The sequence below is a fragment of the Acomys russatus genome, chromosome 14 (assembly GCF_903995435.1).
Source record: "Acomys russatus chromosome 14, mAcoRus1.1, whole genome shotgun sequence".
Classification (NCBI taxonomy): Eukaryota; Metazoa; Chordata; class Mammalia; order Rodentia; family Muridae; genus Acomys; species Acomys russatus.
Window position 1 is genome coordinate 15,865,419 of NC_067150.1, and position 23,154 is coordinate 15,888,572.

The following is a 23,154-nucleotide window of genomic DNA, read 5'->3' on the forward strand; positions in this document are numbered from 1 at the left end:
ACATGCATGAGGAAGACAGGGCACAACCCCGAATGTCATCTGTAAGGACCATGCATGCCCCATGCTTTTGTGAGTCGGGGTCTCTCATAGGCTTGGAGTTTAGGAAGTAGGCTAGGCTGCCTGACAAGCAAGCCCTAGGCACCCACCTGGCTCCTTTTCCCTGCAGAACTGAGTTTATAAGCACAGACCACCACACCCTAATTTTTAATCATGTTTTATGAACACCCTCAGGTCTGTGTGATTGCACACACACGCACGCATGCACACACGCACGCACACACACACACAAATGTAAGGGTTTCTTTGTAGCTCTAGCTGTCCTAGAACTTGCTCTGTAGACCAGACTGGACTTGAACTCAGAGATCTGCCTTGCCTCTGCCTCCGGAGTGCTGGGATTAAAGGCCTGCAGCATCAAGCCCAACTTCTGACAATGTTTTTTTTTAGAAAAAGCAAACTGCAACTTTTCCGCCCTGCTGGTCTCTGAGTTGCCCGGAGGCCTTACCAGTAATCCTCCACGATGGCCTTGGAAGGCATTGCTGCTGGAGGTGTAACGGATGTCAAGACTGCTCTACAAGCAGTTCTGAAGATCGCCCTCGTCCATGATGGCCTAGCAGGTGTCATAGGCAAAGCTGCCAAAGCCTTAGACAAGGCCAGGCCCATCTTGGTGTGCTGGCATCCAACTGCGATGAGCCCACGCATGGCCAGCTGGTGGAGGCACTGTGTGCTGAGCACCAGGTCACCCTCATTAAGGTTGATGACCACAGGAAACTGGGGGGCTGAGTAGACTTCTGTGAAATCAATTGAGAGGGGAAGCCACAGGAAGTGGTTGGTTGCAGTTGCAGTTGTAGAGTGGTTAAGGACTCTCCAGCCAGGGATAGCATCGAGGAGGGTTTCAGTGCAAGAAATGGGTAAATTATATATATATATATATATATATATATTTGCTTTTTCGAGACAGGGTTTCTCTGTGTAGCCTTGGCTATGCTGGACTCACTTTGTAGTCCAGGCTGGCCTTGAACCCACAGCGATCCACCTGCCTCTGCCTCCCAAGTGCTGGGATTAAAGGCCTGGCTGATAAATTAAATTTTTGACTCACACACCACACACACACACACACACACACACACACACACACACACACACACACACACAAAAGAAAAATGAAAAAAGAAAAGAAAGAAAGAAAGAAAGAGAAACAGACTGCAGGTATTTGGAATGGCAGATAAACCCTCTGTTGTTGTTGTTGTTTGTTGTTCAGTTTTGCCTATTGTGGGGCAGGAGAGCTGGCTCAGCGTCAGGAGCTCTGACTCCTCTTGCAGAGGATCTAGGTTCTGTTCCTGGCACCCACACCGTGCCTCATAACTGTCTGTAACTCCAGTTCTAAGGGATTTGGGTTTTGTTTTTTGTTTTGTTTGAGACAAGATTTCTCTGTGTCACCCTGGTTGTCCTGGACTCACTTTGCAGACCAGGCTGGCCTCGAACTCACAGCAATTCTCCTGCCTCTGCCTCCCTCCTGAGTGCTGGGATTAAAGGTGTGCACCACCACCCCTGGCTCTTAATTTCTTTTTATAATTAACCTTTGTTAGTCTTTTCTTTTTTAGGCAGGGGGAAGGGTTCAAAATGAGAGTTTCTTTCTGTAGCCCTGGCTGTCCTGGAATTCTCTTTGTAGATCAGGTTAGCCTTGAACTCACAGAGATCTGCCTGCCTCTGCCTTTCAAGTTCTAGGTTAAAGGCATGCGCCGTTATACCTGGCAACTTGTTGTTTTGAGACAAGGTCTCAGCGGGACATCCAGACATACAGAGAACAAATTTCAAAAGGGGGGAGCCTCACTGTGTGGCCCAGGCTGCCCTTGAACTGAGTCTGAGATGTGCTTTCTGTAGTTTTGGTTGTGAGTCTTTAATGGTTGAGCCATGTCTCGAGCCCAAGACGCGCTTCCTTCTCAGGCTTGTTTGTTTGTTTGTTTATGGGTGTTTTGCTTATATGTACAACCTGTTTGTAGGGCCCAAGGATCCAGAAGACGGCAGTGGATCCTCTGAAACCATAGTTACTGGCGCTTGTGAGCTGCCATGTGGGTGCTGGGAATCAAACCTAGGTCCTTTGGGGGAACAGCTAGTGGCCTTACCCACTGACCCAGCTCTCCAGCCCAGGGTCTGCTTCATCAGTCACTTCTCTGTTGCTGTGATAAAATACCATTGTCGAGACAACTGATAGAAAGGGTTGAGCTTATGGCTCCAGAGGCAGAGTCCATGATGGTGGAGTGGAGGCAGCTCGTGTGGTGCCTAGAACAGCAGCTGGGAGCAAGATATCTTGAATCACAAAGAGGAAGCCAACAGCAAACTGGGAATGGCAGGGGCTGGAGAGATGGCTCAGAGGCAAAGAGCACTGACTGACTGCTCCTCCAAAGGTCCTGAGTTCAATTCCCAGCAACCACATGGTGTCTCACAACCATGTATAATGAGATCTGATGCCCTCTTCTGGCCTGCAGGTGTACATGCAGGCAGAGCATTGTATACATAATAAATAAATAATAAATAAATCTTAAAAAAAAAAAAAAAAAAGCTGGGGAGGGGGTGGTGCACGCCTTTAATTCCAGGACTCGGGAGGCAGAGGCAGATAGCTGTGAGTTCCAGGCCGGTGAGTCTAGGACAGCCAAGGGTACACAGAGAAACCCTGTCTCAGAAAAAAAAAAACAATAACAAAAACTGGGAATGGCAGCTGTTTGACCTCTCAGAGCCTGCCACAAGTAGTGCATTTCCTCCAGCAAGGCCGTGCCTCCCAATTAATGCCAACTGTCCTTTTCAAAGGCCATAGCCTATGGAGATAGTCTCTCTTAAAATACCACACTGATCAAAGCCTACACCTTGGTGTAGACTTGCAGGCACAGTTTAGGATTGACTGGGAAACTAAATAAAATATATATCATTAACTTCGAAATGTATAAACTGTACAGGAATTTTCCCAGCCATATTTTCCATTTTCTCCATCTGTTGTTCCTTCAACTATCTGAGGAAGCCTCGAGGCCTTTTTCCAAAGCTGCAAAGCACTTGGCATGCAGCTGCTGACAGCTAGCTGTCTCTTCCACCTGGCTGTGCTTGCAGCCCCTCACTGGGGGGTTCTGGGCAAGCATTCTTAGGCGGGGAGCCGGGCCCCTTGACTACACTGTTGCATTTGCTCTTCCAAGTTCCTTGATCTAATTAGTATCCATTACTCTCATCTCTCCAGAGCAGCTGAGACAATACAGTACTGGGATCTTGCCTGAGACACTGAGGTTGAGCCTTGCCCCCTGGATGCCACCACGTCATTTTGTTTTGCTGCTTGTTTTGTGTCTTGGGTAGAGGCTTCCCTCTTAGGGTTGGAGGAAGGAAGCAAACAAACATTTCCCCCTTGCAATGTACAGAACTGTAGCCAGGGGGGCTGCTGAGCACTGATGGGGTAGCTGGCTGTGTGTTTGGGGAAGGGGTGGGGACAGGAGAAAGTCTCTTTTGGTGCCCAAGCATGTGTGTAACTTCCTGCCACTGAGGAAACCGTACAACCAACCAACCTTCGCTTCTCCTTTCTCCCCTGTGGTCTCTGGCTGGCAGGGCGCCCCAGATCCCTGTGGCTTGAGCCCGCTTTCCCAGCCCTACACTGGAGGAGAGATGCCTTGGACCATTCTGCTGTTTGCATCTGGTGAGTCTGAAGCTTGCCCCTGGGGGAAGCACCCAGCTGCCCCTACTCCCTGTCCGCCTTGCTCCCCAGTGTGGCAGAAAGCACAGTGGGACTGCCCTCTCCACTTGTTAGGTGACTGCCAGCCTCTTCATCTGAGCTTTCTCAGGCCCTGAGAGGCAAGTTCTGTAGCAGGATCATCCCTCCAGCAGCACCACTGCCCGTGACTCAGCCCCGTGGGCCTCCAGGCCTGTGGCAATCAGAGGACAAGACTTGGGGAGTTGTTCTATAGGAGACAGTAGCGCCCAAGCTCTGTGGAGGGTCGCCTGAAGGCGCCCAGCTCGGGGCTAGGCAGGGGCACACGCTGGGGTGGAGTTCCTGCCTGGGCTGGATTGGTTCTGTGTGTGTCTTTAAAGACGGCCTGGTGAGTTGGCTCAGGGGTCAAGGCACTTGCTACCAAGCCTGATGACCTAAGTTTTATCCCTGGCACTCTCACGGAGGAAGAAGAGAGCCATCTCCTGTAAGTTGTCCTCTGATTTGCCCGCGCGCGCGCGCGCGCGCGCGCACACACACACACACTGAATGAATACATTTAATTTTTTTTTTTTTTACATTTAATTTTTAAAAAATTGACAAAACAAGGAACTAGAGAGCTGGCTCAGTAGTTAGTTAAGAGCACTGACTGCTTTCCCAAAGAATCTGGGTTCAGTTCCCAGCACCCACATGGTAGAACACAACTTTCTGTAACTCAGCTCCAAAGGGATTTAACACCCTTTTTTTTTTTGCCTCCACAGGTACCAGATAGTGCCCAGGTACACAGGCAGGTTAATTACCCACACACATAAAATACTTTTTTTTGGTTTTTCAAGAGAGGGTTTCTCTGTGTAGCCTTGACTGTCCTGGACTCCATTGTTGTTGTTGTTCTGTTTTGTTTTTTTGTTTCTTGCACTTTTATTTCCTGGACTCGCTTTCTAGACCGGGCTGGCCTCGAACTCACATTGATCCACCTGCCTCTGCCTCCTGAGTGCTGGGATTAAAGGTGTGCACCACCACCGCCTGGCTATCACCCATACACATAAAATATTTTTTTTCTATTTTTTTCTTTTTTTGAGACAGGGTTTCTCTGTGTAGCCTTGACCGTCCTGGACTCACTTTGTAGACCAGACTGGCCTCGAACTCACAGTGATCTGCCTGCCTCTGCCTCCCGAGTGCTGGGATTAAAGGCGTGCGCCACCACTGCCTGGCTTTTTTGTTTTGTTTTGTTTTGTTTTGTTTCGAGGTAGGGTTTCTCTATGTAAAATCCCTGGCTGTCCTGTAACTCTCTTTGTAGACCAGGCTGGCCCCAAACCCACAAAGATCTGCCTGCTTCTGCCTCCTGGGTGCTGGGATTAATGGCATGTGCCACCAAGCCAGGCTCATAAAATACATTTTAAAAAGACGAAATGGATTATCTCCGACCTTCTGGTCAGGAAGTTGCGGCAGCTAAGCAACAGACTGGTCCCATCAGAGGCTGCTTCCTACAGGAAGACCCACTCTACCCTCACCCTCTAGGCAGCACCAAGGAGTAGGACAAATTCCTCCGGCTGGGGTCTTACTCTGACTCTCCTTACTCACCCTTCACCAGACAACATAAACTCACCTCCTGGACTTTCCTTTTCTTGTCTGGTCTTGTAGATAAATCCAGGGCTTCACACATGCTTGGCAGAAGCTACTGCCCCTAGCCTGTCACTGGGGGATTCTGGGCAGGGGCTCTACCACTGAGCCACACCCCAGTTCTTCACTGGGGGATTCTAGGCAGGGGCTCTACCACTGAGCCACACCCCAGTTCTTCACTGGGGGATTCTAGGCAGGGGCTCTACCACTGAGCCACACCCCAGTTCTTCACTGGGGGATTCTAGGCAGGGGCTCTACCACTGAGCCACACCCTAGCCCCTCACTGGGGGATTCTAGGCAGGGGCTCTACCACTGAGCCACACTCCAGCCTCTCACTGGGGGATTCTAGGCAGGGGCTCTAGCACTGAGCCACACCCCAGTCCCTCACTGGGGGATTCTAGACAGGGGCTCTACCACTGAGCCACACCCCAGCCTCTCACTGGGGGATTCTAGGCAGGGGCTCTAGCACTGAGCCACACCCCAGTCCCTCACTGGGGGATTCTAGACAGGGGCTCTACCACTGAGCCACACCCCAGCCTCTCACTGGGGGATTCTAGGCAGGGGCTCTAGCACTGAGCCACACCCCAGTCCCTCACTGGGGGATTCTAGACAGGGGCTCTACCACTGAGCCACACCCCAGCCTCTCACTGGGGGATTCTGGGCAGGGGCTCTACCACTGAGCCACACCCCAGTCCCTCACTGGGGGATTCTAGACAGGGGCTCTACCACTGAGCCACACCTCCAGCCCCTCACTGGGGGATTCTAGGCAGGGGCTCTACCACTGAGCCACACCCCAGTCCCTCACTGGGGGATTCTAGGCAGCGGCTCTACCACTGAGCCACACCCCAGTCTCTCACTGGGGGATTCTGGGCAGGGCTCTACCACTCAGTCATACCACCAGCTCCTCTGTGTGCCTCATCCAGCTTCTGGGCTTCTTCCCACAGCATTTCCTCAGGCTGAACAGCGGTCCTTCTCCACTAGCATGGCCCAGCTTATATGTCACCTCTTCTGGGAAGTCCTCTGAGGTCACCCCAGTTCACAAATAGCCTTCTCCATTACCCCGCACTCCTCTTGCACTTTCCTGAGGTCAGCACTTCTGTTCATTTCCTTTCTCCCCTCATTTTATTTACTCTGTGTGTGGGTGATTTGCCTGCATGCATGTCTGGGCACTATGTACATGCCTGGTCCCCGTGGAGGCCAGAAGAGGGCATCAGACCCCTTTGGATCTGAGATGCAGACTGAATTGTGAGGTGACACGTGGATGCCGGGGAAACACATTTAGGTCCTCTGGAAGAGCAGCCCGTGCTTTTACCCACTGAGCTGGCTCTCCAGCCCCAGCTTCTATTCATTTCTATAGACTAATATTGCCTTGTCCCTGGCAACCACAGCAGAGCCTGATGCATGGTAATGTTGAGTGAGCAACATTGTGTTGTTGTATAACAGTCACTGCCACTGCCGATGAGACAATTTAAACAACGACACTCACACGTGCCCAGCACCCAATCTCCTATACCATGGTGAGTATTAGGGGCCAGCAGTGTCCTGACGCAAACATCAAGGCTCGGGGCCTGGAGGCATAGCTTCTCAGAGGTCAGGATGGTTTGCTCCCCAGTATACACAGGTGTGCATATGCAGAAACATACACACATGCACTCGGACACTAGAGAGTAGGTGATCTGATCCCAAGAACACACAGCCATCTCAAGCTGGCATTCTTCGTTACAGGCTCCTTGGCCATCCCTGCACCGTCCATCTTCCTGGTGCCTCCCTACCCAAGCAGCCAAGATGATCCCATTTACATCTCGTGTACAGCCCCAGAGGACTTCCTAGGGGCCAATTTCACCCTGTACCGAGGGAGAGAGGTGGTGCAGCTACTGCAGGCCCCCTCAGACAGGCCTGGTGTAACATTCAATGTGACTGGTGGTGGCAGTGGTGACGGCGCTAAGGCTGCTGGGGGCAACTTCCACTGTCAATATGGCGTGATGGGTGAACACAGCCAGTCCCAGATGTCAGACCTCAGCCAGCCGGTACAGATCTCCTTCCCAGGTAAGACCCAGCAGAGCCTTGGGCATGCTGCCCTCGCCTTCCCTGGGATGTTCTGTAGCAAGTTCAAGTCTACAGAGAAGTCGGCTGATCTGAAGGAAGAGAAGCAGCCACCTGGGAAACCCAGGACTTAGAGTGGGCAAACAGGTGTGCAAAGGCTCCGGGGCTGAATCTCCAGCTCCCCATGCGGCCGTGGATGACCGACCTTGAGCTTCAGGTCCTTCTGCTCTTATCTTCCCAGTGCTGGGATGAGGATGTGTGTGCCCCATGCTGCCATAGGACGCCTGTGCTGAGAAAGGACTTCTAGGTAGCCGTCAGAGCCCATTGTATGTCCAGGGTGGATATCATTGACTACTTTTTTTGAAATAGTTTCTCTGTGTAGCCCTGGCTGTCCTAGAACTTGCTCTGTAGACCAGAGATCTGTCAGCCTCTTCCTTCTGAGTGTTGGGATTAAAGGCTGTGAGTTCGAGGCCAGCCTGGTCTACAAAGTGAGTCCAGGACAGGCAAGGGTACACAGAAAGACCCTGTCTCGAAAAAACAAAAACAAAAACAAACCAACCAACCAACAAAAACCCATTCAACATGGCTTAGCAGCTGGACACAGGCTAAGGCAAGAGGATTCTGAAAACTTGAGGCCAGCCTGGGCTACACAGGGAGTTTGAGTGTAGCATGGCCTACAGAACAAGGCGCAGGCCACCTTGGGCTATAGAACAAGGCTTGGTTTCAAAAACACAACATGGAGGGGTTGGAGTGATGGCTCAGCAGTTAGGAGCAGTGACAATGTTTTCAGAGGACCGGGCTTCAGTTCCCAGGACCTATATAGCTGGTTACTCACAATCACCTGTAACTCCAACTGCGGGAGATTCATTGCCCTCTTCTGGCCATCACAGGCACTGCATGCAAGTGGTATACAGACATTCATGTAGGCGGAACTCCCATACATATAAAATAATGTCATCAATTTTTAAAAAATGGGAGAGGCCTCAGGTACCTCAGTTGGTAAAGCATCAGACATTAAGTTTGGAGGTCTGGGATTCAAACCCAAGAAGAACTACTTTGGGGCTAGACAGATGGCTCAGTGGTTAAGGGCACCGTCTGCTCTTCCAGAGGACCTGGATTCAATTCCCAGCACCCACACGGCAGCTCCCAACTGTCTGTAACTCCAGTTCCAAGAGATTTGACACCCCCACACCAGTGCACATAAAAACAAAAAATTAAATAAATTGTTAAAAAGAATGGGCACAAGCATGGTGGCACACATCTTTAATCCCAGCACTCAGGAAGCAGAGGCAGGCGGGTCACTGAGTTCGAGGCCAGCCTGGTCTACAAAGTGGGTCCAGGATAGCCAAGGCTACCCAGAGAAACCCTGTTTCAAAAAAAAATTAGTAATGGACATATTTGTTTGCTTGTTTATTTATGTAATGTACATGGGTTTCTCGTCTACATGTATTGTCTTTGTCTCATGTATGCAATGCCCAAAGAGGCCAGAAGAAGGGTCTTATCCTTTTGGTCTGGCCTTGCAGATGGTTGCGGGCTGCAATGTGGGTGCTGGGAATTGAACCTGGGTCCTCTGGAAAAGCAGCCAGTGCTCTTAACTACTGAGGCATCTCTCTAGCCTCCACTTTTAAAGCAACAACAGCAAAAACAAACCCCTCCCAAAAAAACTCAAACCCCTGGTGTGTGTGTGTGTGTGTGTGTGTGTGTGTGTGTGTGTGTGTGTGTGTGTGTGCGCGCGCGCGCGCACGCGCATGTTTGGAGATCAGAGGACAACCTGTGAGAATCTGCTCTCTCCTTCCTCTATGTGGGAATTAAATTCAGGTGGTCAAGTTTGGTGACAAGTGCCTTTAAACACTAAGCCAGGGTTTCTATTGCTGTGACAAAACACTATGACCAAAAGCAAGGTGGAGAGGAAAGGGTTTATTAAGCTTACACTTCCACACTGTAGTCCATCTCTGAAGGAAGTCAGGACAGGATCTCATGTCAGGCAGGAACCTGGAGGCAGGAGCTGATGCAGAGGCCATGGAGGGGTGCTGCTCACTGGCTTGCTCCTCGTGACTTTCTCAGCCTGCTTTTTTTTTTTCCACATAAGAGGTTTAATAAGGGGATACAGAAACTGTCTCTGGAGACATGGGGGGGAGAAGGAAACGGCAAAGGGGTATGAGAGAGAGAGAGAGAGAGAGAGAGAGAGAGAGAGAGAGAGAGAGAGGGAGGAGCTCAGCCTGCTTTCTTATAGAACCCAGGACCACAAGCCAGGGATGGCAACACCCACAATGGGCTGGTCCCTACTTCATCAATAATTTTAAAAATGTTCTCTGGGCCTAAAGGCATGGACCACCAAACCTAGATTTACACATTTTAAAATGTTTTCATCCAGGTGGTGGTGGCATAAACAACCACATGGTGGCTCACAACCATCTGTAATGTAACCTGATGCCCTCTTCTGGCCTGTAGATATACATGTAGACCACTGTATAAATAATAAATATTTTTTAAAAAGGAAAAAAAAAACACAAAAAACAATGTTTTCCTTAGCATGTATTAACTACACAACAATGGGTTTCATTATGACATTGTCATGATGCATGTGTATATTTTGTTCATATGGACCTGTCACCCTCTCTTGTCCCCTCCCACTCACACTGATTCCTTTTGTTTTGTTTTTTCTTTTCTCTTTTTTTTTTTTTTTTTTTTTGAGACCACCACTGCCCAGCTTTTGTTTTGTTTTTTCAAGACAGGGTTTCTCTGTGTAGCCCTGGCTGTCCTGGACTTGCTTTGTAGACCAGGCTGGCCTTGAACTCACATGCCCTCCTGCCTCTGCTTCCTGAGTGCTGGGATTAAAGGCATGTACCACCAGGCCCAGCTCATGTCTTTCTTTCTTTCTTTAAAAAAATTTTTTTTATTAATTTACTCTTGTTACATCTCAATGGTTATCCCATCCCTTGTATCCTCCCATTCCTCCCTCCCTCCCATTTTCCCCTTATTCCCCTCCCCTATGACTGTTCCTGAGGGGGATTACCTCCTCCTGTATATGCTCATAGGTATCAAGTCTCTTCTTGATAACCTGCTGTCCTTCCTCTGAGTGCCACCAGGTCTCCCCCTCCAGGGGACATGGTCAAATGTGAGGCACCAGAGTACGTGAGAAAGTCATATCCCACTCTCCACTCAACTGTGGAGAATGTTCTGACCATTGGCTAGATCTGGGTAGGGGTTTAAAGTTTACCGCCTGTATTGGCCTTGGCTGGTGCCTTAGTTTGAGTGGGACCCCTGGGCCCAAATCTGCCTATCATAATGTTCTACTTGTAGGTTTCTAGGACCCTCTGGATCCTTCTACTTTGCTATTCTCCCATGCTTCTCTCATCTAGAGTCCCAATAGGATGTCCTCCCCTCTGTCCCAGTTTCCTGGTAAGTGAAGGCTTTCGTGGGACATGCCCCTTGGGCTAGTATGCAGATATAAGTGAGTATATACCATTTGAGTCTTTCTGCTTCTGGGTTAACTCACTGATTATGATCATTTCTAGCTCAATCCATTTATCCACAAATTTCGGGAATTCCTTGTTTTTAATAGCTGAGTAGTATTCCATAGTGTATATGTACCACAGTTTCTTTATCCATTCTTCTACTGAGGGACACTTAGGCTGTTTCCATGATCTGGCTATTATGAATAAGGCTGCTATGAACATGGCTGAGCAAATTTTCTTGTTGTGTGCTGGAGCATCTTCTGGGTATATTCTAAGGAGTGGAATAGCTGGGTCTTGAGGAAGCCCTATTCCCATTTTTCTGAGACAGCACCAGATAGATTTCCAAAGTGGCTGTACTAGTTTGCATTCCCACCAGCAATGAAGGAGTGTTCCTCTCTCCCCACATCCTCGCCAGCATGTGGTGTCGCTTGAATTTTTGATCTTAGCCATTCTGATGGGTGTAAGATGGAATCTCAGAGTTGTTTTGATTTGCATTTCCCTGACGACTAAGGAGGTTGAGCATTTCTTTAAGTGTTTCTCAGCCATTTGATATTCCTCTGTTGAGAATTCTCTGTTTAGTTCCAAGCCCCATTTCTCAATTGGGTTATTTGGTTTGGTGGTGTTTAATTTCTTGAGTTCTTTATATATTTTGGATATTAGACCTTTGTCAGATGTAGGGTTGGTGAAGATCTTTTCCCAGTCTGTAGGCTGTCGCTTTGTTCTCTTGCCAGTGTCTCCTGCCTTACAGAAACTTCTCAGCCTCATGAGGTCCCATTTATTAATTGTTGACATTAAGGCCTGGGCCGTTGGTGTTCTGTTCAGGAAGTTGTCTCCTGTGCCAATATGTTCCAGGCTCTTCCCCACTTTTTCTTCTAAGTGACTTAGTGTCTCTGGTTTTATGTTGAGGTCTTTAATCCACTTGGATTTGAGTTTTGTGCAAGATGACAAATATGGGTCCAGTTGCATTGTTTTACACACAGACCTCCAGTTAGACCAGCACCATTTGTTGAAGATGCTATCCTTTTCCATTGAATGGATTTGACTTCTTTATCAAAAATCAAGTGACCATATGTGTGTGGATTCATATCTGGGTCTTCAATTCACATGCCAAAGTTGAGTGAAGAACAGATAAACAAGCTAAATAGTCCCATTTCCCCTACAGAAATAGAAGCAATCATTGATAGTCTCCCAACCAAAAAAAGCCCATGTCTTTCTTTCTTTAGGTAAGGTCTGGCTCTTGAGTCTTGGCATTAAAGTCATAGCAATTCTCCTGCCTCAGCTTCCCATGTGTTGGGATTGTGTGTCTGACCCTTGCACCACTGTGCCAGCTTCAATATTTTTTTGTTTTTTTGTTTTGTTTTGTTTTTCGAGACAAAGTTTCTCATGTAGCCTTGGCTGTCCTGGAACTCTGCTTGTAGACTGCCACAAGTTATTCTCTGACCTCCATGTACATACTGTGGTGCTTGTATGTGTGTGTGACACTAAACAAATGTAATAAATATTTTAAATGACTAGTGTAGTGGATGTAAACATGTCTTTTTACATTTTAGTTTTGTTTTATTTTTATTTTTTGACACAGGGTTTCTCTGTGTAGCCTTGGCTGTCTTGGACTCTCTTTGTGGACCAGGCTGGCCTTGAACTCACGGAGATCCGCCTCCTTCTACCTCCCGAGTGCTTGGATTAAAGGTGTGCGTCACCATGCCCAGCTTGGTTTGGTTTTGGTTTGGTTTTTTTGAGACGGGGTTTCTGGTACAGCTCCAGCTGTACTCAAACTCACTCTGTGAACCAGGATGGCCTCAAACTCCAGCGAGATCTACCGGCCTCTGCCTCCCTGAGTGCTGAGACTAAAGGCGTGTGCCACAGTGCTTGGCTATTAGTCAAGGTTTCTGTCTTGAACTATAGCTCCTTTCTCGTGTGTGTGTGTGTGTGTGTGTGTGTGTGTGTGTGTGTGTGTGTGTGTGTGTAGGTCATTCTGTATTTTATACTGGCATCGAATTCTCTAGCTCACGATAGCCTTGAACTCACATTCATCCTCCTCAGCTTTCTAGAAGTTTAGTAATCTGGTTTTGGGATGGGATTACCTCCCCAGAAGGAATAAACTTTCTTGCTGGTCCAGTGGAAGTCCTCATTGTCTGCTAACTGCCTATGTGCCAGACTTGTTAAGGTCCCAGGCCCACCTACGCTTAGCTGAAGTGTCTCCTGGGTGACGGTGGGCCTCTGGAAAGGCACCCCGGGTGTCCCCCTCCCGTGCCCTCACACTCCTTCACCTGCCCCATTGTCTTCCTTCTTCCTCTAGTCCCTACCTGGATCTTGGCGCTCTCCCTGAGCCTGGCTGGAACTGTCCTACTCCTCGCAGGGCTGGTGGCTGTCGCTGTGGTGGTCAGGAAAGGTAATGGGGCACCAAGTAAGCACGGCCAGCTGGCAGCTCTCAACTGTTCTCGATCTTTCTCTTATACTTTTAGAGGCAGGGTCTCACTATGCAGCCCTGGCTACCCTGAAGCCACTATGTCCTCAGGCTGGTCTGGAAATCACAGAGCTCTACTGTGTCTGCCCTTGGCGTGCAGGCATTGTGCCGCCACGTCCGGCTCCTTTCTGCTCTCTCTCCTCTCCCCTCTCCCAGTCGTGTCATTGAGGCTGATGGAGAACTCCTGTCCATTCGCTGGAGTTTTCTTTCCTTTTTTGGGCAATGTGTGTGTGTGTGTGGCTAGAACTTGAAATCCTTCTGCCCCAGCCTCCCAAGTGCTACAATTCCATATGGACCACTGTTTTATTTAAAATTTCCCTTTATTTTTTATGATCTTTGGGGGGGGTACAAGGCAGTTCAGTTTAGCATGACTAAGTAGCTGGTGTTGGCTCAAACTCCTGGAGTCTGACCCTGACTAGTTTACTTTATATCTAGAAAGCACAACACAGTTTGGTGAAAATTTTCCTGGTGATAACTAGCTCAATCCCATGTGTACAATACATCTTACAACATGATATGGAAACTCTGTAAAGTACACGTGACACCTTCCAAAACAAATGGGTTCTATAGATTGACAGAGAAAAACAAGTTCATGCATGAGAAGGATCTTGGGGTGTCACACAGATGTCACAAAGGTCACCAGGCTATTAGCCACCTCTGCCCCCAGCCTTCTGGGCTGATAACATCCCGTCCTTTGAAGGACCAACCCTGTGTGTGTAACAGTCCAGCTTCCCTTGGTGCTGATCTGGGAGCACATGGCCCCTGTGCCTCCTACACAGTGGTGCTGGGCTCTGAGTCTGCGGCCTGGAAACTAGCCAGGCTCCTAACCACGCATCACCTCTCTACCTCACCAGGGCTGGCTTTGTCATCCTTTGTTTTGTTTTTTGTTTTTTATTTCTGAGACAAAGTTTCTCTGTGTAGCCTTGACTGTCCTGGACTCACTTTGTAGACCAGGCTGGCCTCAAACTCACAGAGATCCACCTGCTTCTGCCTCCCTAGTGCTGAGACTAAGGGCGTGCGCCACTACCACCCGGCTTTGTCATCCATTTTTCTTAGGGGCACAGAGACAGTTGATTTGGGGAATTCTTTCCCCAGAATTCAGCAGTTGGGGGTGGGGCACCAACACAAGTGAGGTGACACTGACATATGGGGTCCTTGAGTACTCAAGGGGAACTAGACTGTTTCTACACCACCGCCCCCACCCCCAGGCAGCAAGTTCTGTGGAGGCTCAAGTCTCTTGCACAAAAGGCATAGCAGGCGCTGTTATGCCAGCAATTACTAGCCCAAGTCAGAGGACCAAGAGTTCAATGTCAGCCTCACTGCATAGCAAGTTCCAGGCTAGCCTGGGCTACATGAAATGCTGCCTCAGGAACAAAAGTATATTCATTCTGATTTGTGTTTGACCATTCCCTTCATCTGTTTTCAGAACTTTCATTCTCTAAACCAGTGGTTCTAAACCTTCCTAATATTGTGGCCCTTTAATATAGTTTATGTTGTGTTGACCTCCAGCCATAAAATTATTTTCATTGTTACTTCAGAAATATATTGTTCCTGTTATGAACCACAATGTAAAAACGTTTGGAGACGGAGGTTGAGAACCACTGCCCTAACCTCTACACTTAGGAGGGGCGCTCTGCCCGCTCCAGCTTCATTCTCAGCAACAGTGGAAACTCCTTTCAAAAGCTGACTTTATAGCTGGGCGGTGGTGGCGCACTTGCTGTGTAGCTAAAGGCAGTCTTGAACTCATGACCCTCCTGCCTCTACCTCTCTAATGCTGCAACCACAGGCTTGTGATGGAAATTGTCAGAGAAATTCATAGTTTTTAAGAAAAATGATTTTTATATGTTTACACAATTTTGAAGGCCTGGAGACCTCACTTCCCATGTAGATCAGGCTGGCCTTGAAGTGTAGACAAGTCTCCTGCCTCCGCTTCAGTTTGCTCAGATTACAGCAGTGAGTACCATGCATCAAGTTTTTGTTTTTGTTTTTAAAGATTTGTTTACTTTTTAAAGATTTATTTATCTTATGTCTATGAGCACACTGTCTTCATGCACACCACAAGAGGGCACCAGATCGTATTACAGATGGCTGTGAGCCACCATGTGGTTGCTGGGAATTGAACTCAGGACCTCTGGAAGAGCAGCAAGTGCTCCTAACCGCTGAGCCATCTCTCCAGCCCCTCAAGTTTTTGTTTTTTAAGTGAACATACATTTCTCATACATCGAACACAAAAATAAGGGCCAGCAAGATTAATCAGCAGACAAAGACGCTCCTGCCAAGCACGAGTGCCTGAGTTCCACTCCTGGGCTCATATGGCAGAACAGCTGACTCCACACGACTCTCCCTAGCCTCTACATCTGCTGTGTGCACGCGTACCCTTACAAAACATGCACACACAGAGTAAATACATGTCCCAAAACAAAAGAAAACACAAAACACATTTGGGTGAAATGGTCATCCACACCTGGAATGCCAGAACTCTAAAGGCTGATGAAGAAGACTGGGTTAGAGACCAGCCTGACTTGCCTGCTGCCTCAAGGAAACAGATGGCGCACACCCATAATTCCAGCATGGAGGAGGCAGAAGTAGGAGGACTCAGCCAGCCTCGGGTGTCTAGTGAGTTCAGGTGAGCCTGAGAGAAACTGAGAGAAACAAAACGAAACAAAGAACTAAGAGAAGGTGTGTAGGCTCAATTTTCTTAACAATTATACTTTATTATGAACTTATTAACCAAGAGTACCTCACTTATAACCTGACTAACCTAAACAATAGGAAAAGGTTAAAGAACACAATAATGAAACCTTAAGGATCTCAGTTCCGAGGAACGATTCTTCTGGCATAGTCAGCAGGACTTCTGCTGGAACCTGGAGCCTCAGCCGGAGCCCTGAAGCCGCCTTGGAGTGGTTCTCTCTAGGAGCGTCCTGAAGTGGAGTGATGAACAGCCAAAAACTATTCCAAGTCTTTCAAAAAGCCCTCCCAGAGTCTGTCCACGGATGTTTTTCAGCTGGCAACAATCAAGCTCCCACATGAGGTGGTTTGTCTTCTAGTGGATTAACATCACCTGTTCTCTCACAAGTCCGTTCCTCATCCCACTCTTGGGATCATAACAAAAAACATGCTTATCTCTCCTTCAAAGGTGGGTATATTGGCACATGCCTTTAATCCCTGCATTCAGGAGGCAGATCACTACCTACAGGCTTGTCTACACGGTGAGTTCCAGAACTCCCAGGCTACAGTGTGAAACCCTGCCTAGAAAAGAAAGAACTGAGAGAGATCTGTTTATAGCAACTTTTGTACTCTGGAAGTTCTACATGGATGAGGCAAGGCTGGTCCCACAGGGGTCACCGGAACTTTTGATTTCACGGGTGTCAACATTTCTCAGCTGTTATCAGATCCAGAGCAATCTAACCAATGTCTGTCCATCTTTCTTCCAGCTAAAGTCAGAAACTTACAGAAGCAGAGGTGAGACCCTCCTAGGTGATCTTTAGCATTTCACTAGCTGGGCAAATGCATCCTTCCCCACAGTGCCCTCTGGTGGGAGGGCTGATCAATGTATGGAACATGGATTATTTATTGAGCATTGCTGTGTACTAGGATGCTCTAAAACCTATGGGTACTGCTTCCTCCTAGTAGTCCAGATGATACCCATTTTCCAGATGTAAAACTGAGGCCCAAAGCTCAGTTACATGGGCCAGGCAGCTAGGCTCACTGCTGGCTCCCACAATACTGTCCCAGAAATCTAGATAGCTGCAGTGGCATTTTTTCGGGACTCTCACTGGGAGTGTGCAATGTTAGACTTTGACTGGAGGTGTCCCTGGCTCCTAACAGCCAGAGAGTAGCCACCCAGTGTGATGGCTCTAGAAAGGGGGTATGAGCACCTTCAGTGTACAGGTATTTGCTGTGGGCAGGGGCTGTGCAAGGGGAGGAAGCAAGCCGTATCAGGTCAAGTCTTGCTATGGGGATGTTCAGAACAAGTGTTCTACTTCATGAGGCATCATCCTTTCTTCTGGATCCCTTTGCAGGGAGCGTGAATCCTGCTGGGCTCAGATCAATGTCACCAACACAGGTCCGTTATGTGACTTATGCCCATTGATGCTTCTTCCCTGGGTGAAGTAACCTTCAGAATTCTGTTGCTACCTGGACCTTTCTGTGGCCTTGTGTTGCTCTTGGGGTCCAAACACTGTCCCCATTCTTTCTGCTCGCTTTCACTTTGTTTTTGTCTCTAGTCTCCACACTGGCTCTACCCACTGCCTAGAACATTCTCTCTGTGCCACCCCCTCCAGGAAACCGATTCCTCAGACAGGCTCTATAGTATACTTCCACACCAGCCATGCTATAAGCACACTTCAGATAGTAGCATTTGTGGTGTGTGTGTGTGTGTGTGTGTGTGTGTGTGTGTGTGTGTGTGTGTGTGTATTTTTCCCCCCTGAGGCAGGGTTTCTTTGTGTAATAGCCCTGGCTCTCTTGGACTTACTTTTGTAGACCAGGCTGGCCTAGAACTCACAGAGATCCACCTGCGTCAACCTCCCAAGTGCTGGGATTACAAGTGTGCACCACCACGCCCAGCTTGCATATCTATTTTGCTTGTATGGGATGTGTGCATGTGTGGTTGGAGGACAACTTGCAGGAGTCAGTTTTTTCCTTCTATCGAAGTGGGTCCTGGGGATTAACTCTAAGGCGACAATTTTGGCTGCAAACGCCTTTACCCACTGGGCCATCTCGCTGGCTCCCAGCCTGTTCCACATGGGGAGACCTGTACTCTTGCCTTTTAATGTCCACAACCCACCTTGTCGAGTGACTGACAAGAATCTGGAGGGGATGCTGGGCCATGAACCCCAACTCCTTTTGCAGAGTTGACTCTGGGCAGTGAGATGGTGGGGAAGGCCCGGGTGGGTGCGGGCAGTGGACCCAACCCTGCTGAGTTTGCTCTCTCTGTTTCAGATTTGTCCTTTGATAACTCTTTGTTTGCCATCTCCACGGTAAGTAGCTCTGGTGACCAGCCCGCTGAGAGGGGACAGGGAGCTGTGTCACTGGGAGACCTCTGACCCTGAGCTTGAGGACTCAGATCCACCTAGAGTCATAGAACTAGGCCCTTGCCCATAAGCCTGGGGTTGGCTATGAAAAACTAGGGGCTCATGGGGCTGTACTGTCACTGGGATGGGTTACACCCTTGAGGATGGTGAAAGTTTGGGGTGACTTCTCAGAGGCCTCTGTGGAACCTTGTGACATTCTAATATGCTCTAGTCTCCTCCTTATGGTCTTTTTTTTTTTTTGAGACAGGGTTTCTCTGTGTAGCCTTGGCTGTCCTGGACTCACTCTGTAGATGAGGCTGGCCTCGAACTCACAGTGGTCCGCCAGCCTCTGCCTCCCGAATGCTGGGATTACAGGTGTGCGCCACCATGCCTGGCTTATCTTTTTTTTTGTGCCACCACACCCGGCTTGTCTTTTTTTTTTTTTTTTTTTTTTTTTTAAATAGAGTTTGTGTAGACCAGGCTATCCTTGAACTCACAGAGATCTGCCTGCCTCTGCCTCCCGAGTGCTGGGATGACAGGCCTGCACCACTTTGCCCAGCTATTTATTCCTCCTTATTGTTAAGTCAGTGTAGTGCTCACACTTGTAAAGTCCCAGCACTTGGGAGGTGGTGGAAGAAGGGTTGGAGGACTAGTTTGGGCTACATAATGAACTACAGGTCAACCTAGTTTGCAGAATCCCTGTCTCCGTCCCCAGCCCGCCTTTTACTTATCGTGTATTTGTGGGGTTCCCACAGCATACATGTAGGAGTCACAGGTCAACTTGCTGGAGTTGGTTCTCTCCTTCCATGTGAGCTCAGGGAATCCGACCAAGGTCATTAGGTTTCGCAGCAAGTGCCGTGAGCTGCTGAGCCACCTCACCAGTCTGACTCTTCCTGTCCTAGAAAAGAAAGCAGTGAGGAGGCCATAGAGGGACACGCCTTTAATCCCAGCACCTGGGAGGCAGTGACGGGTGGATCCTGAGTTTGAAGCTAGCCCTGGTCTACAGAGTAGGTTCCAGGACACCCAGGGCTACACAGGGAAACACTATCTCAAAAAGCCAACAAAACAAAACAAAGTACAAAGGGGGAGCCACAACTGCATGGGTAGGTGAGAACCTAGTATGTTTGAAGTGCTGTTCCATACTGGGCACCACATACAGAAACAGGGGAGGGAGGGGGAGATGGTGAGAGAGAGGTTCGCACGGGCCTGTTACATCTGTTGTGGTTTCAGCTCTTGACTAATCCTGAACTATCCAGATAAACCCAGAAGGCTAGGTGAGCTGGCCAGTGCTTGTGATCCCAACACTTGGGAGGCTGAGGCATGTGAGCTGCTGCAGCTTTGTCTTACCTGGGCCAGCCAGGACTGTCCAGCCCCTAAGGCTTTTTTTCTTGCTGTTGCTGTTTGATTTGGATATTGTTATTTCCAGACAGGCTGGTCTGTCTGTTGCTGAGAATGGCCCTGAATACTTGATCATCTTGCAGCCACGTCCCAGGTGCAGGGATTACCACCATATCCGGTTCAAGTCACATGCTCTACTTGCTTTTGTTTGAGACAGGGTCTTAATATGTAGTCATTCCTCCCACAGCCCCAGAGAAGTATCTCTCTCTCTCTCTCACACACACACACACACACACACACACACACACACACACACACACTCCCCTATCTTGGGCTCAGCCCTATTTCCTGCCTTTCTTGATTTGCCTAATCCCATATGAACAAAAGCATATTTCTACTTTAGAGAGTGGCTGGTCCCACCACAGATAGTATAGTCTTTGTTTCATCTTATGATGTTAACTTGTCTCTGAATTTTCTTCATCTTCAACGGTGAATATTATTTCAGAGTGTGATAGACCACATTTTGTTGATCTGTGTTTATTGATGGACACTTGGAATTCTCCTACCTTTTGGCTTTCGTGAACACGGTTGTGTAAATGTCTCACCTCTTGCTTTTGGTCTTAGTTTTTCCTTTCCTTTCCTTTCTTTCTCCTTCAGAAATGGTCTCACTAGGTAGCCCTGGCTGGCCTGGAACTTTATGTCTAGTTCCAGGAAATCCCCAGCTGTCCCCATAAGCTGCACTTAAAGATTCTGGAAAGAACCAGGTATGGTGGCGCACACCATTAATCCCAGCACTTGAGAGGTAGAGGCAGGAGGATCTCTGAATTTGAGGCCAGCCTGGTTGACAAAGTGAGTCCAGGACAGCCAGGGTACATGGAGAAACCTTGTTTCAGGGGAAAAAAATAACAACAACAAACAACACAAAACGAAACAAAAAAAAAAAAAAAAAAAAAAAAGATTTTGGAAAGTACTCACACCCATACAGTAACAATAAATAAAATCTTCCAAAAAAGAAAGCTTTATGTGGTAGAAATGACTACAAAGTAGCTGCCAGGTACCTCTTCACTGCCTGCTCTCTCAGGGCCAGACACTTAACAGTCTGGAAAGCCCTAAGGGGAGGAGGAGGAGGTTCCCCCCCCTTTTCCTTTTTTTGATACAGGGTTTCTTTGTGTAGTCTTGGCTGACCTGGACTAATTCTGTAGACCAGGCTGGCCTCTAACTCACAGCCATCCACCTGCCTCTGACTCCCGAGTGCTGGGATTAAAGGCGAGTGCCACCACCACTGGGCCTTCTTTTCTTTCATTTTCTTTATTTTTTTTTCTGAGACTGGGATTAAAGGCACACCTTAATGTGTTTACTTTTTACAAAGACCCTGTGGCTACACAGGGATCTTACTGGGGTCACTATTCAGAGATGACCAAAGCTCTGAGGGCATCTCAGCCTTCCTCAGCTAACTGGATCCAGTTTTTGAAGGTTTTAGGAGCCCTGACAGGGGTGAGTACAAAGGTGAGCTGGCTTTTCAGGCACCAGCAACTTCATGTGCGTGTCCTTTTCAAGCCTCACAGTGTCCCTAGGAGTTGGATACTATCATCTGAAACTGAGGCAAAGGGGGTTGTCACTCAAGTGAGGTCAGGCTGCTAGGAAGGGATGGGAATGGAGTTTGAGCCCCAGCTTCAGGGCCTCCCTCCTCTGCAGAGAAGAGGCAGCAGGGGCACACCAGTGCTACAGCAGGGGAGGTAGAAAGATGTCTGACACACACTGACAGGCGGGTCTAGAGAGACCTCACCGGGGTCAGCACCAAGATATGGGCACTGGTGGAGCAGGCCCCAGCAGCTACAAAGGCAGTTCCGCCATTGCTGCCCGACCACAGGGCCTCCAGTGCCAGTCCCCCGCCTCCATAAATGGATCCTCAGAAGGTGAGGATAGAGGAATGGCGAGCAAGAGAGTACAAGCAACTCCCAGCAAGCCAACCAGCCTTTATTTATGAACCTTGGGCAGTGGGGAGGGGCTCTGAGGGTGACTGTGTCTGATTGATTTGCTAAGGCTAAGGGTGGAGGTTGGGGGGGCAGTACTTCAATGTCCTATGTGTGAGGGGATGACTTGTAGGTAAGATTAAAGGTCATTTGCTAGAGGCTAGGATCTCAGCATAGGGTGGGGTACTTCCAGGAATTCCCTGTGCTTGTTAAAGCTCCTTATCAGAAAAGGGTAAGGCCCAGGCTTTATGTGACACTCCTTACAAAATCTGAAGTTACCAGATCTGGTGGAGTGAGAATCACACGCAAGAAACGAGAGTCCAGCTTCTTAGAATGGGCCTGCACTGGCTCTCCAGAGAGGTCAGCCTTCAACTGTACCCAGTACCCGAGAACTTGGGGTAGGGGGAACTCCCAGACCCTTACACCCCAAATCATGCAGTTTTGTTTTTGTTTTTGTTTTTCTTCCACGGACAAAGAAAATGACTCAGGAAGACTTGGTGGCAACCCTGGATGCACATCCTAGCAACTCAGGGCCCCGAAAGAGGCCCACCTCTACATCATCCTCTCCGGAGCCCCCCGAGTTCAGCACTTTCCGGGTCTGCCAGTGAGGCTGAAGAATACGGGACCCTTTGTCCAGTTCCTGCCCTGCCGCGGCCCCCCCCCCCCCAGTGCAGAAGCAGGACATCTATCCAGAGACTTCGCAGTGGCCAGGGGGCCGTCAAGCCAGGGATAGAATGGCCCAAGGAAGGGGACTCCTGTTGTGACCTTACTCACAGAAGACAAGAAAATTAGCCCGGGAATCAGCCTAGAGGCTGGACAGAAAGCCAGAAGCCGCTCTGTAGACTCCCAGATTGGCCAGATCACCAGGAAGTGGGCACCCAGCTGGGCATAAGAGCTCCACATTCTGTACCCAACTCCTGTGCTTCCCCAGCTGGGTGGCTTAGTACGTGTGTGTGTGTGTGTGTGTGTGTGTGTATTTTCTCTTTGTTGTTTCTAAATAGGGTCTTGCTATGTAGCGCTGGCTGTACTGGAACTCACTATGTATACCAGGCTGGCCTCAGACTCATAGAGTTCCACCTGCCTCTGCCTTCAGAGTGCTGGGATTAAAGGCTTGTGTCACTACTTCCTGGCACGGTGTATGTTTTTTAATGACAGAGTTTGACTTTGTAGCTCAAGCAGGCTTTGGAATCACATTCTCCTGTTTCTGCCTGAGATTATGGGTTTGTGCCATTAGATGCAAATTTGGGAAAGGGTTGGGTGTTTTTTGAGTCCTGCTGGTATCACAGCTCCTGTTAAAGTGACCCTAAGTCCTCAGGTAATCTTTAAGCCTGGGATTGCATGGCTGGGGAGTGGGGAGGGAGGTGAACTGGACTTGCTGGAGGTACCATACCTTTGCCAGTGTCAAGTATGAGAAATGTTTGGAGGTTCAGGAAAGGCCCAGGAGAGGATAAGTGAATTAGACTAGAGGCCTAGCAAAAGTGAACAGCAATTCGCACTGTTGAACTGGGGAGAGGTCCTAGTAGAGAAACTGCAGAATTTCCTCAAAAACTGAATATTCATGGTAATG

At 48.7% G+C, this 23,154-nt stretch overlaps 1 protein-coding gene across 4 annotated transcripts; it reads left to right on the top strand.

The window, feature by feature from the left end:
- Nucleotides 1–3,510: 3,510 nt before the first annotated feature.
- Nucleotides 3,511–22,226, top strand: C14H19orf38 (chromosome 14 C19orf38 homolog). 4 transcript variants are annotated; one of them, XM_051156027.1, is made up of 7 exons: nucleotides 3,511–3,670; nucleotides 7,025–7,345; nucleotides 13,097–13,189; nucleotides 16,699–16,726; nucleotides 17,287–17,330; nucleotides 18,206–18,243; nucleotides 22,064–22,226. In XM_051156027.1, the coding sequence occupies exons 1-7, from the start codon at nucleotides 3,640–3,642 to the stop codon at nucleotides 22,193–22,195; spliced, it is 687 nt and encodes a 228-aa protein (XP_051011984.1). In that variant the 5' UTR covers nucleotides 3,511–3,639; the 3' UTR covers nucleotides 22,196–22,226. The 4 variants fall into 4 exon arrangements, with proteins under 4 accessions (XP_051011984.1, XP_051011982.1, XP_051011983.1 ...); XM_051156025.1 differs by lacking the exon at nucleotides 18,206–18,243 and having other exon boundaries at nucleotides 13,097–13,204; XM_051156026.1 differs by lacking the exon at nucleotides 18,206–18,243.
- Nucleotides 22,227–23,154: the final 928 nt, after the last annotated feature.